Here is a 15145-nt window from a genome sequence, read left to right as displayed (position 1 = left end):
TTGTTAGATAGGACAGAGAGAAATGGAGAGAGGAGGGGAAGACAGAGAGGAGGAGAGAAAGATAAGACACCTGCAGACCTGCTTCACCTCCTATGATGTGACTCCCCTGCAGGTAAAGAGCCAGGGGCTCGAACCAGGATCCTTATGCTGGTCCTTGCACTTTGTGCCACAGAAGTGAACTTTTAAAAAAACATTTTTTATTAATTTTATTTTTGAGAGAAATGCAGAGAGAGACACATACACACACAGAAAAACACCAGAGCACTGCTCAGCTCAGTCTTATTTATGGTGGTGCGGGGGATTGAACCTGGGACTCAGGAGCCTCAGGCATGAGAGTCTGTTTGCATAACCATTATGTTCTCTCCCCCGCCCAGAAGTGAACTTTTTTAAAGACAACTGTCTCTACAATGAAAAAGTAACAAGAGTTACTTTTATTTTTTTGCAAATCTCCCCCATCAATCATCACAAAATGAACAATTTCAGTTTTTAAACATGCAATCACTTTTCTTCATATTTAAATCAAAATGAGTAAACAGAATTTTATTCAAACTTTAAAAATGTCCTTTACATTTAGCCTAAGATTGCAGATCTAGTATTGAGACAGAGCAGTGTACATCTGTTGGGGAGGGGTAGAGATTGTGAAAATAGCAAAGCATGACATCATAGAAAGTAAATGAAAATTACTTGGTTAATAGAAGGCATTGGGATTCTCATATCTGTTTTTACATTCTGTCTGTAGCCATATGTTGTTTGGACTGAAGAATAAAAAGGGAAATTTTCCCCACAAAAATATATACTTGGAAAAAGAACTATTTCACTAGTTTTTTTTTTTTTTTTTTGATAATTTTGGATATTTTTCTCTGTCTATATACCAGCACTTGAGAAATGGTAATTTTATATTCTTACACTAAAATCTAGTCAAGGTCCAGGGAAGAGACTCAGCAATAGAATATATATATGTTTTACATGTCAGGGATCCTAGGTTCACTCTCTAGAAGCTGCATTAAAAGACAAAAAGCAAAACACAACAAAAAATAGCAAAAATATGTTAGTCATTTTTGCATTTTGACTAGTTTCCTTTTACTCATGCATGATTTTATAACAAGATTTTGGTCATTTAGAAAAGAGTGATCTCACCAAAGTATGAAGATCTTCCAAGTGTTGACACATTTTATTTTATAGTTTGAAAATTGCATTAGTTAGTACTAATAACCAATATCATCAACAATTTTTTTTTTAATTGCCATGAGGATTATTGCTGGGGCTTGGTGCCACCACTATGAATTCACCACTCCTGATACCTTTTTTAATTTTTTTTTTTTTGGATGGGACAGAGAGAAATTGAGAGGGGGAGATAGAAAGGGAGAGAGACAGACACCTGCAGATCTGTTTCACTATTTGTGAAGTGTCCCCCTTAATGGTGGGAAGTGGGGGCTTGAAACCAGGTCCTTGCACATGGTAATGTGTGTGTTTAATTGGGTGCACCACCTCCCAGCCCCCTCAACACAGTCCTTAGATATGAAAAACTGCTGAGATCATGGAAGTGGATACTAGGTTTCTGAAATTCTAGTGCTTGTCTTCAAAGTTTAGAATGGTGGGGGCATAGCACAATGGCTGAATAGGGAAGTTTTGTTCTTCTCTTCTGTGTCACTAGCAAAGCCACACCAATACATGCAAAAAGCCACTACTATCAGAAGAGGTCTGTCTATAAGGTACAGGACTCTAATATGGCAAGTAGAGGACAGGCTGCACTGAAATTCTGCCACTCCAGTCCCATTCCTACAGCTCTACAACAATGTGAAATGAGAAATTAAAAAGTGGTAAGGAAGGAGCCATGCAGCACTTTCAGTCCACCTGCTGTAACTTGCTGGATCATGGCATATGGTATTCATGACATATTGGTATTCAGTTTCCATAATAATAGACCCTAGGGGGGATCAAAGAGGATTCATTCCCTAGCCAGCTCCCATAATGCCAGATTCTTTTCCCTGTGTCCTCTACTCTCTGGTAACAGAAAATGAGAAACCATGAGCAGGGAGAGTGGAAGTTGAGTTGCATACCTCCCATTATAGAAGTTTGCCAGAACCACCAGGAGATGCCATATTGGAATTCAGTTTCCATAGAGACAGGTTCTGGGGGTAGATTCTCTGCTCACAGCCTGCTAGAACTGTGCCCTGTTAAGTCCAGAATGTGTACAGTGCTGCCACTACTTACACTGAGAATTCAACTGCCTGTCAGACTTAAGCACCCCCCACCCATGGCAAACTAATAATGACTGTTATTGACTCAGAACCTGAGACATACAGGTTCAAACACAACCCCTGTGCTACAGATATTCATGAAACATCACACATGAAAAGATAAAAGAAGGTATACATACTGTTGAACCAGTACACCAACAGGCAGGCAAACCTCCTAGAAAAAAATCTCCTAGAAAGGATATCAAAAGTGGTCTTAAGAATGCACACCAACACGAGAAACTCTATGGAACAAAACATCAACAAAGCCAGAAAAAATATGAGAGAATTCTTAATAGAAATAAGAGTGATAAAGAATATATATATGTATAGTAACAAGAGAGCTGGGCAGTGGTGCACCTGGTTAAGTGCACATGTTACCATGCACAAGGACCTAGGTTCAAGCCCCCAGTCCCCACCTGCTGAGGGCAAAGCTTCACAAGCTATAAAGCAGTGCTTCAGATGTCTATCTCTTTCTCCCTCTACAGTCTGTCCCTCTCAATTTCTCTCTGTTCTGTCAAATTAAATCAATAAAGTTAAAAATATTTAAAAAGAATATAGTAGGGAGTCAGGCTGTAGCGCAGCGGGTTAAGCACAGGTGGCGCAAAGCACAAGGACCGGCATAAGGATCCCGGTTCGAACCCCGGCTCCCCACCTGCAGGGGAGTCGCTTCACAGGCCGTGAAGCAGGTCTGCAGGTGTCTATCTTTCTCTCCTCCTCTCTGTCTTCCCCTCCTCTCTCCATTTCTCTCTGTCCTATCCAACAACGATGACAACAACAATAAAACAAACAACAAGGGCAACAAAAAGGAATAAATAAATAAATATAAAAAAAGAGAATATAGTAGCAGACCATATATATATATATATCTACAATAGAGGAGTCCAGCAGAAAGATGAAAGTCAAAGGTCAAAGTGATTAGCTAGTAGATAAGTTAGAGAAAACCATCAAGAAAACCCAGCAAAAAGGAAACTGAACTTAAACAGACGAAGATAATATAAAAAATTGTGGCACAACATCAAGAAGAATGGCATTTCCACCACCAGAATGCCAGATGGAGAAGAGAACAAGAGAGGGACAGGTGTTTTTGTTGCTGTTGGTGGTGGTTGTTTTTTTCCCACAACATGGCTGTCACTGGGACTCCATGTCTGCTTGATTCCTCTGCTCCTAGTGAGGGTGGTTTTCTTTTTGTTTGTTTGTTTTTGTTTGTTTGTTTTCTGCCAGAAAGTAAGAGACAGGGAAAGAGAAGGAGAGATTCCGCAGCACTGCCCCATTGTTTGTGAAGCTTCCCTCATGCGGGTACTTTTAGGCCATATTGGAGGCTTAAACTGAGGTTCTTGTGCATGGTAAGGTGTGCACTATAACTGGTGAGCCATCTCCCAGTGACCCCCTAAGGGACAGAATTCTTATTTTTTTTTGAATCAGAGCACTGCTCAGCTCTTGCATATAGTGGTACAGGGGACGTTGCATCCTCAGGCATGAGAGTCTCTTTACATAACCATTATGTTATATACCTCCCATCCAGGGACAGAATTCTTATTTAAATAAATACTAAATGAGAAGTACCCCAAACTGTAGGAGGATATAGACTCTCAAATCCAAGAAACACTAATAAGAGTTCCAAACAAGATCTAAACCTCACTTCACTGAGGCATGTAATACTGAAAATGACAAAGATCAGAGACAGAATTTTAAGACTTTATAGAAAAAGCAGAGAGTTACCTATAAAAGAATCCTCGTATGACTGCCAGCTAACTGGGCAAGTGGTGAAAGTCCAATGCCAGCAGTTTTATTTTTTTGTGTATAGAATTTGTTAAATTTATGTTCCATGAATCTTCCTGAGAGGTCTGTGTGTCCTGGATCTCTAGGAAAGTTAGCTAGACGAGCAGGGCAGGTCTAGGTAAAGAATATAAACTCCCTGGACAGACGTAAATGATTTGAGAAACAACAGGGCTGAATTCCAACTATTTAGGTATTGCTCATTTACCGTCTGTGTCACTTTTAAGTATGATTTGTACACTGTGAGAATGCTGCAGTTGTCTCTTTTGTTAGTAAAAAGAGAGAGAAAGCTACTATTTAGTAGACACTTAGATGTTCCAGGCACAATAAAGTGAGCAGTTTACACACACAATGCTAAACATTTCAGCAGTGTCTGAGGTCATCTTTGTTTTACAGATGAGGAAAAGGAACATCTGATGGTAAATTAGTTGTTCAAACTTATAAACCAGGTGAATTAAGGAGCTGAATGGGAAGCCTTTGTTCATTTGAGTTCTTTAAAAACAACCTGAATGAAGAGGGAAATAGTACTTTAATGTCAGAGGCTCTGAAGTCCCAGGTTCAATCCGTCACTACCATAAGCCAGAGTTAAGCAGTGCTCTAGTTAAAACAAACAGCCAGGTTCTCCTGGTGGAGAACCTGAATACTATGGATGTGGCCAACTCAACCGAGACAGTCTGATTTTGGAAGGGAAGACCAGTTTGGAATAACTGGCTATCTTGAGAGTTGGTCATGGTGGTGAAGATGCCTCATCTGTTCATAACAAATATTTAAGCTTGTGGTTCACAGTTCTGAGGTCTTAGTCTTTGGAATATCAAACAACCAGTGTTCTCCATTTCCTTGTGATAGAGTGTCCTGTTGTTAAAATTTCGGACAGCTCCAGCTGGGTGGGTTGGCTTCACGGGCGGGTAACAGAGACGCGGAGACAATGGCTGGGCAGGGAAGCTGTATTTCTTTATTCAGGAACAACGATTTATAAACTAAGACAAACTAATCACCAAACAGAACTCTGCTGTCCCTTTGCGCGGCACAAGCACTCTCTCTTACTCTCCAACTCTGGAACTCCCCAACTCTGCAACTCTTCAACTCTGGAACTCTGGAACTCTGGCACTTTGGAACCCTCTCTCGGGGTTCCTAGGGGCAGGGCCAAGCGGGCCGGCGAAACTAACTGGACTGATCCAAATCTCTTGGCGGGGGAGAACTAGAACCCAATGTAAAGCATACAACAGTGTCCGAAGGTATTAGACAGTTTATCAAGAGAAATATCTTTTTTTCTTCAAAATAAGAAATGTAGTACAGACTGGTTTTGGTCACTGGCATACCCTACTTGCCAAAATGGGGAGGAGATGCCTATAAAATTATAGCAGTAGGACTTGTGAAATGGACTTGAAATCTCTGACACCAGAACAATGAATGATTACATAAGATTCAAGTCTGGTCTTGAGAAGCCCTGGTTGACTAACATCTATCTATATCCTTAAGGAGGACTGTGTGTGTGGTGTATTAACAATCTGTGGGTTTCTTGCCTTTTATTAGTTTGTTTCAAGATAAAGGGATTTTAAGACAGCTTATGTCAGCAAAGAATAGAATGATTTGACAAGGGGAACAAACGGAGTAGGTACATCAGGGCATCGCTAATAAGGGGAAGTAAAGCCAGAAGTCTCCTCTAACTAACATTCTTTTTGCAAGGTTTCTCTTAAGTAATAACTCTTTAATGAGTCTCAGCAGATTTATGGCTACAATGCTTAGCAAGTTCCATTCCCCTCACTCACGTCAGGTATTAAATTGGCGGTGGGTAGGAATTTGGCATCTGGAGCTTTGTTTGGCTCCAATGACACTTGTGAGTGTTTGAGAAGTTAAAGATCTTTACTGGCTATGCAGAACAATTAAGCCATGAGCTGTGGAAGCCTGTGGCAAGTACAGGCCTGGCATGCTGAGAAATCTTCCCCATCAGTTGCAGAGTATTTGAGCTAGAAACTCTTAGGATCCTTACTGTTTTAATTTAGACTAGAATGTAGCCTATTTGCTATAGAGTCTAATAGCATCAGAGTCATATATGGCAAAGCTGTATCTAAAGATTGACTTGATTTTTGAGAAAGGACAGAAATCATTAACTGTTGTGAAAGGAGAGCTGCTTAAAAATTGGGGGGGCAGTTGTAGTGCTAGTAACCAGAAGTAGATATTGAAAGTCTTTTATTGATGACCTCTAGAATTCATTGCTTCAAATGGTTGCATTATGTGTTATAGCCCAGGGTTCATGGTAGATGCTCAACAAAAGCTCTTGGATTGCAGTAAAGCCAGAAGTAAATAATTTTGATGCCCTTTTCCCTTTCACCTCAAAACTGCCTTCAAGGGTAGAAACCCCACTTTTCTTTTTGGACTAAATATCAACAACAAATTTCCTCAATTAAGCATATCAGGGAAAGGAAAAAATATGAAATCGGCACTTCCTTTTTTTTTTTTTTCCTAATTAGTTTTAGGCACTTTTTCGTCAGTTAGTGAAGAGGGGGTAGATAGATTTAGTTCTGTTTTTCTGTTTGGTTCATGAAAGTGCCTTTGTGATGTGGTTTAAAGATAGTTATGAGGTTTTTTGTTTGTTTGTTTGCTTTTTGTTATCACTAGGGCTTCACTGCTCAGGGTCAACCTTTTTAGGTAGATAGAGAGAAAGACATTGTAGCACCAAAGCTTCCTCCAATGTGGTGGGGTTTGAACTTGAACATACTGTGTTGTAGGTATGGCAGAATACTTAGGATTTTTTTTAAAGATTTTATTTATTTATTAATGAGAAAGATAGGAGAGAAAGAACCAGATATCACTCTGGCATATGTGCTGCCAGGGATTCAACTCAAGACCTCATGCTTGAGAGTCCTTGCTTTATCCACTGTGCCACCGCCCAGACCACAGGATTTTTTTCTTTAAATGAAAGCAAAGCACAGACTTTCCATAAAAGATAAATACATATGTTTATAAGTAGTATCTTCCCATATTTATCCTTCTCTTTCTGGCTTAACTCAACATAATTCTTTCAAGCTCTGTCCAAGGTGAAAAAGAGAAGGTAAAGGCATTTTTAATAGCTGAGTAGCATTCCATTGTGTATAGATGCCACACTTTTTTTTTAGCCACTCATCTGCTGTTGGATATCTGCTGTTGCTTCCAGGTTCTGGCAATTACAAACTGTGGTGCTATTAACATAGGTGTACACAGATCTCTTCTAAGAGGTGTTTCTGTTTCCTCTGGGTAAATCCCCAGAAGAGGAATTGCTGGGTTGTAGGGTAGGTTCATTTCTAGTGTGCTGAGAAGTCTCCAGACTGCTTTTGGAATGGTTGTACCATTTTATACTCCCACCAGCTGTGCAGAAGTGCCCCCCTTTCCCCACATCCTCTCCAACATTGGTCATTTCTGTCCTTTCTGATGAATGACATTCTCACAGGCGTAAATTGGTATCTCACTGTTGTCTTTATTCGCATTTCTCTGATGATCAGTAACTTTGAGCACCTTCTCATATATCTGTTGGCCCTCTGGATCTCTTCCTTTGTGAAATTCCTGTCCATGTCCTAGACCCATTTCCCTCTCTCTCTCTCTCTCTCTCTCTCTCTCTTAAAATTTTATTTATAAAGTGGAAATATTGACAATGCCATAGAATAAGAAGGGTACAATTACACACAATTCCCGCCACCAAAACCCTATATCCCACCCCCTCCCGATAGCTTTCCTATTCTTTAACCCCATGGGAGGATGGACCCAGGGTCAGTATGGGGTACAGAAGTTGGAAAGTTTGGCTTATGTAATTACTTCTCTGCTGAACATGGGTATATGCCAACTGGTTATAAAATGATTCGCCTTTCAAGTATCTCCTACACATACCTAATCCAGGAGGGTTTTTTGGGGTGACAGAAAGGGTCTGAGGAGGAAGCAAACATGAAGATTGAAAAGGAAACTACTTATCTTTATCTTGACAAAATGCAAGTAGAAGGAATCCTTTGGAGGGTGAGGAAAGTGAAGGGAACAAAATGGGGATTTCATGGGCTGGGCATGGTGCTGACACACCACAAATGTTAGGCTGATGATTTGGAGTGGAACTGGTAGAAGGCGGTGCGTGGGGGGGGGGGGGTGTTAATAAAAGTGCAGGAATTCAGTCATGCTCCCAGCTCTGTGTCTGGCACTGGATGTTCTGCGTCAATATTAGCTGCATTCACTTGAACTCAACTCCTGGACAGCTGAAACACCCACAGAATTTCAAGGGCCCTAGGGCAGTGGGTTGGCCTCATTTCCTCTCTTTCTCCACAAAGCCTCTGCTGCCCTCTTATGGTTTTGGTCAGGATTTCTGAGAAAAATAACGGACTCAGCAGTGTCCTGCGTCATTAAACTGGGTCTTCCAAGTCTACCTATTGATTTTGAGAGAAACCCTACCTGGAAATAATACACTTCTGGGAGGATTTGCAGAGAATTTGGCTTTACTGGAACTGGAGTTGAATATGGAATTATTGGGCTGGGAACATAGTGGTTATGCAAAAGACTTTAATGCCTGCAGTTCTGAAGTCCCAGGTTCAATCCCCAGCACAACCATAAGCCAGAGCTGAGCTCTGGTATGTCTTTATCTCTGTATCTCTCTCTCTCTCTCTCCTTAGAGAAATGGGGATAAAATGCCTCATGAGTTATCACTTGAAGCCTGTGGCAGGGCTATGGACAACTGGCATGGGAACTACAAAGACTTTATTTAATTTTTTTGTTTTTAGATAGAGACAGAGAGGGAGAAAGAGTGAAAAAGACCACAACACTGCAGCTTTCTCTAGTGCAGTGGGGGTAGGACTCAAGCTTGTATTATACTTCCTCCAGAAACACCACAGGGTACATGACAAAGCAGTTGCACTACTTAAGCAAGCCATTTTGCCAACCCTCTCTGTATCTCATTAAAACAAACAAATAGGGAGTTGGGTGGTAGTGCAGTAGGTTAAACGCAGGTGGTACAAAGCAAGGACTGGCGTAAGGATCCTGGTTTGAGCCCCCGGCTCCCCACCTGCAGGGGAGTCGCTTCACAAGCAGTGAAGCAGGTCTGCAGGTGTCTATCTTTCTCTCCCCTCTGTCTTCCCCTCCTCTCTCCATTTCTCTCTGTTCTATCGAACAACAACGACATCAATAATAACTACAACAATAAAACAACAAGGGCGACAAAAGAGAATAAATAAATAAATATTAAAAATAATAAGAAGAAGGGGCCAGGTGGTGGCACACCTGGTTGAGGGTACATGTTACAGTGCACAAGGACCCAGATTCGAGCCCCTGGCCCCCACCTGCAGGGGGAAAGCTTCACAAGTGGTGAAGCAGTGTTGCAGGTGTCTCTCTGTCTCTCTCCCTCTCTATCACCCCCTTCCCTCTCAATTTCTGACTGTCTTTACCCAGTAAGTAAATAAAGATTTAAAAAATTTTAATAATAAAAAGAAAATGGGATTATTCTATTTGGCATGTAGTGGGAAGATCATATTGGGAGTTATGACAAGTGAAGTAAAAAAACCAGCCATAAGCCCTGGGTTGTAACTTTCTGGGCTTCAATGTACTGGGGTAACTGGGGCAGATCCATTGTGTTCCAGAGTGAATGAGGAACTCTTTCATAGAATGGACCTTCTCCTCACTCATGGCCTCTCCCCACCTCCACCATCACCACCATGAGCAGCTCCACCTTGAGCTGAGCTTGAGCTTATTGGTGTCAAGTAAAACTTTGCAGGGAAAAAAAACCCAAAATAAACAACAACAACAAAACCTACTCAAAAGTCTGGAACACTCTGAACTGAATGATCTATGAGACTCCCTCCCAGCTCTAATGGTATGATTTTATGAACTTAAAATTGAGTCAGAGACTTGAAAACTGAGGTCAGAGTGCCAAGAGTTTCTCTGTAATTCTTGTGGGTGTTTTGCAGGCAGACAGTCCAGAAGACATGCACAGCTGGATTAAAGAAATTGGGGCAGCTGTCCAGGCCCTCAAGTGCCAACCCAGAGTAAGTAACTTCCTTCCTGGTGCACAGTCACCGACGCCTGTAGATGAATTCTCCTTGAGTGGTAGGTTTTATTTGATGATATAGGCAAGCAGCCCAGTGCCTGGATGCAGCTGAAGCCCCGGGCTGTCTTGTTTTTTTTCTCTTTCTACTGATTTGGGTACACATTTTTCACTTTTTGTTTTTATTTTCTTGGGAGCTTGCTGGAGGAAATGATGTAGGGCTGGGTAGAGAAACAGGATTTTCTTGTTTCTTTTCATTTGATAAGAAAGAGAGGAATTGAAAAGGGAGGGGGAACATAGAGGGAGAGAGAAAGAGGCACCTGTAGCACTACTTCATCACTCATGAAGCTTCACTCCCATAGGTGGTATTGAAGGAATTGAACCCAGATCCTGTGAATAGTAATGTGTATGTTCAACCGAGTATGTCACTGTCTGGTTCCTGAGAGATAGATTTCCTTTTTCTTTTTTTGCCTCCAGGGTTATCACCGGGGCTTGGAGCCTGCACTATGAATCCACTGCTCTTGGAGGCCGTTTTTTTCCCTTTTGTTGCCCTTGTTGTTGTTAATTGTTGTTATTGCTGTTGGTGTTGTTGTTGGATAGGACAGAAATCAAGAGAGAAGGGGAAGACAGAGGGGGAGAGAAAATTAGACACATGGAGACCTGCTTCACCGACCATGAAGTGACCCCCCCCCCCCCCCCCCGCCCGCAGATGGTGAGACGGGGGCTCGGGATCCTTACGCCGGTCTCTGTGCTTCGCACTATGTGCACTTAACCTGCTGCGCTACCACCCAGCCCCCCCCCCCGAAATAGATTTTCTAATGAGTTTTGCACATCTCTCAAGCAGACCTGAACATGTCTGGAGTAAAGCCCATGGGATGTATTTGGTTTCTCTAGACACGTGTTTCTGGACCCACGAGGTGGTGATCCTGGGCTGGGGACCCTTCCCGGGCTTTTGGAATAATAGTGGAAAGATCATGATTTTTTTCCTTTGTTCTTTTCCACATTTGTAGGAACTGTCCTTTTCTAGATCCACTTCTTTGACTCGCTCTGGAAGCTCCAGTCTCTCCGCTATGCCCAGCTCCCTACTGAACAGAGGGAGGCCTGGAGAAGAGAAAAGATCCCTCTGCAAAGCTCCTACTGTGGCCTCTTCCTGGCAGCCTTGGACACCTGTCCCCCAGGCTGGGGAAAAGCTGCTTCCAGCTGAAGAGACTCCTGAGGACTCCTTGTTCACATCTCGGCTTGGGGAGAGCAACATCTCTGGGATGCTATCTAGCTCCCGCATAAGGCACAGATCAGAACCCCAGCATCCCAAGGAGAAACCATATATTTTCAACCTGGATGATGAGAACATACGGACCTCTGATGTGTGATGGCACACAGTGCTGTAGAAGGGAGGCTGGGGGCTGGCAAAGCAATGAGGCCAGGACTCTGTTCCTCTACCTGTTGGAGTATAGTCATAGGCCTTAGTGGTATTCATCTTCCTGTGAAGGCTATGTGGGAGAGGCCCAGCCAGCTGACTTGTTATTGTTTTATAATATCAGTATTTAATTTGAGGGCTTCACTAGATTAGGCCTGTAGGCATGTGCAGTGGAGAGCTGGCTGCCCTTTGTCCCACTGTTTCCTCATCTTCCTGGTAAGAGGAAGTTGGAAGTCCAACTTCAGCCGCTAAGTAACATTTATTGCCTTGTCCTTGTTTCATTTTTTTTCCCTTCAACTTTTAAGTCAGGCACAGAATCATAGGCCAGTTATCTGGGTCTTATCCTATTCCTGTTTATTGGCTGAAGTTTGACTGTGAAATAGGGTGGAGGCTGGAAGCTGGAAGGAAAAAGATTCCCGCTGCAGCTTGCCTGGGGGTACATTTTGAAGGAGGTGTTAAGATCTGGGGACTGGTGAGTGGTCCTCAGGAAGTCTACCAGGGGGTCGATTCCCCCATACAACCTCCTTAGGGGAAGAAATAGGGACTTATGGACAGGTCTAGGGTGTGGTTCTTCACTGCATCTGGCAATTTGGGGATTTACTCTGTTCCTTTCTAGATGTCCTTTGGCCCTAACACTGTCAGTGTGACAGACCAGCTGAAGTTACTCATTTTTTTTGTGTGTGTGTCAGCCCCAAGGATGGTTTTTATCAGTGTTCAGTCTTGTGACTATTGAGAACAGAACAGGCATTTCCCTTGATTAGTTGTTATTTGGAATGTGCAGAGCTGATCAATTTGTGATAATTCATATGTGTGGCATACAATAGATCAGTTCTCTGCTAGAGTTTTAGATTTGCTTTAAAGCATATACTAGGAAGAAAAAGATCATAGTTCATTCTGGCTAGGCTGTTATAATCCATGTTTTCCAGACAGAAAAAAAGGTCTGTTTTAAGAAAGGTATCTTGTATCTTTGCTTCATTTGCTCTTTTTAATGTGCCAATAGCAGTCTGATTTTAAGTGCTGTATTTGTATACCTAGGAAGACTGGCTTTCTTTTCATTCTCTGTGCTGCCCTTTGAGTGAAGTCTCCTGTACTTGCATGATCACATCTTGTAACCTTGCAACAAGGTTTCAGTGTTTAATAGCAAAATGATATAAAAATCTCTCTTTTGTAATAAAACAGAAACCATGCACTGAAACATTGATTTGGAGGCTACACATTAATGGCTAGATTTTTCCAGGGAGAAGAACATAGACAATTGCATTCCAGATTTTAAAGTGTACTTTTATTATTTGACAAGAAGATAATATTTCCAAGGTTCCTGGAAGAGTTTGTTTATCTAGTTAATACAGTGAACTGTTACCAGAAACTTAATAAATTGCCATAAAGGAAGAGAAAACTTACCTAGCTATTACTTTTATCAGATAGACCAGTTAATTATATTTCTTTAAATCAAAGTCTAAATACTAGAGGAAGAAACTAAAAAGCATTTTTTACTCAAGTAATTTCCTTCCTCGCCTTATGACCAAATTTATCATCAAGATGAAAACACGATCAGAATATACTTTATAGTTTTGGGGAAATCTTACTTCTTTTTGCTGTTTTTTTATGCCAGAGATCAAACTCAGGGCCTCACAACCTGAGGAGCATGTGTTTTATGACTGAGCTATCATATCTCTGGCCCAGAAATCTTACATTTCTTTCAGACAGTGTACTTTCCTCTTTCCTTGAAGTCACTGTTATGTTGGTAACTTTTTTTTATTTTGCTGTGCTGTTTTGGAGCTGTCCTTAGATTAAGTTTGACCCAGTGGTCTTGCTATAAAAAAGGAAATGAATTACTGGATCCATTCCCCCCCACACACACACATTTTCTGCAGACTTGTACATTTATCCATAGGAATCCTTGGTTTAGGAATTAATATATCATGAGTGATGGAGGTCAAAGCATATCTCAAGTGGTCTGATCTCAAGAAGTACTTTGATATTCTTAGATCCTTTACCTATGGTTTCATCTTCAAATTTTCTTCAAGAAGCCCTTGGCTAGGCCAAAGGAAGTGTACAATAAACCATACCGAAAGAATATCAGTAAGTCAGAAACTTTGGCTATCTTTTTAAACATTTCTTAATTCATGGAAAGATGCCACATTTTAGTGTTCAGAATTTTAAATTGTGAAATTATATTCATTTCTCTTTCTCTTACTCCTTTGGTTGGAGCTGGGGTTGAACTCAGGGCTTCCTATATTGGAAGCAGATGCTCTTCTACTGGGCTATATCCCCAGTCTCTCCCTCTTCCTCCTCCTCTTCTTTTTTTAATAAGCTTTTTGTTATATTGCTACTATTACATTAATTAATAAATTAATTGGCCTTACAGTAAGTTGATAATGTTTCTTATTCAGGAAGGCCCATTTTTGAAAATATGTTGTTGAGTTCTTCTTCTAGCGTTTGCCCTTCTTCCGTAGCCAGTCAACAGCGTCAGGTTGAGCCTGATGATTGCTTGTTGCTGGCTTTGAAAGTGACTGGGATCCATGTGGATTCAGTCAGCTAGGAAGGATCGTCAGTTTCCCCAATAAATGTTGTTGAGTTAAACATACCTATAAACTCATATTGTGTTGTCATGATGGAAGGATGGTAGAGTTGGCAAATAACTGGGAGCTCCTAGTTAGACTATTGTTAATGTAGTTCCACCATCAGATAAATATTATTATCTTTAATGAAGCACAAATGTATTCTCATTAAACGTATAAAATGAAACAGAAAACTGGTGTGTAGACACAGTATGGGTTAGTAATTGAGTAGCCTCTGGAATAAATCTGAGTTGCAAGAAAGAGTGAAATAAGATACTAAATCTTTGAGTTGTGCTGATTTGAAGTGGTCTTAAGCCAGTATTTATAACAATATCTCAGGAGATCTTTATAGCTGAATTATTCACCTTATACAGTTGTTGAAAACCTTAAAGGATTTTCTTCCTCAGTGTTCACTGATGGTTGTTGATCATCGTTTGACCTTTTGTTTTTTTGTGAAACAAAACTGCACCAGCATACATAGAGTAGGGTGACTTGAGGTCAAAATACTAAAAGTTACATTATATATATCTTAATGAGTAGAATTGGTTAGCTTGAACAAGTGGCTCTTCCTTTCCTGAATTCAAACACACACACACACACACACACACACAAACTCAGTAAATTCACTTTGGAGTCCGTAGTTATTAGCTGTGGGATTTGTTAGGTTTGTTTTCACTGGAGCCAGATGAACAGGCATATGATGATAACAGTGTCTTGGAAATTGAGTTTCCCAAAGAAGTGTCCATGAGCTTTGAAATGTCAGAAATGGGCAAATTTATTAAATCTTTTCTACCAATGTCACTTTAAAAAAGGTTCCCCTTTTTTTCTGTAGTATTGCCTGCAGCAATCCATTACAGTCATTCGTGCATGGTAGAGTTTAAATAAAGCTAATGTCTGGCCAAAACATACTGTCTGTCCTTCACACACACACCCTCCCCCAATGAAGCTGGGGCTGGTTTTGTATTTTGAGGCAGCATGTTTCAGCTGTGAAATGCACGCGCTGTGAGCACTGAGCTGAGTGCATGGGAATTGTTATGCTTCTCATTTTATGTGATCTAATTGGTGTGTAGCGAAAATAATTTTTCTAAAAACTGTTTTGTTGCTTGTTTTGTAATAAAACCAAGTGAAATATTGAAGTGTGTGTGTTTTCCTTATACTGACC

General features: G+C 41.1%; 1 protein-coding gene across 1 annotated transcript in view; it reads left to right on the top strand.

Moving 5' to 3' along the window:
* The window catches only part of PLEKHA2 (pleckstrin homology domain containing A2), a 31364-nt gene extending 16245 nt beyond the window's left edge, over nt 1-15119 (top strand). Inside the window, exons 7-8 of the mRNA XM_060171508.1 lie at nt 9929-10006; nt 11016-15119. Coding sequence (XP_060027491.1) covers nt 9929-10006; nt 11016-11375 — 438 coding nt within the window. The 3' untranslated portion in view covers nt 11376-15119. The remainder of the gene's footprint in view (nt 1-9928; nt 10007-11015) is intronic.
* The last annotated feature ends 26 nt before the right edge of the window (nt 15120-15145 follow it).

Source organism: Erinaceus europaeus, chromosome 2, assembly GCF_950295315.1.
Source record: "Erinaceus europaeus chromosome 2, mEriEur2.1, whole genome shotgun sequence".
In the NCBI taxonomy this organism is placed as follows: Eukaryota; Metazoa; Chordata; class Mammalia; order Eulipotyphla; family Erinaceidae; genus Erinaceus; species Erinaceus europaeus.
This window is presented reverse-complemented; position numbering and strand designations above follow the sequence as displayed.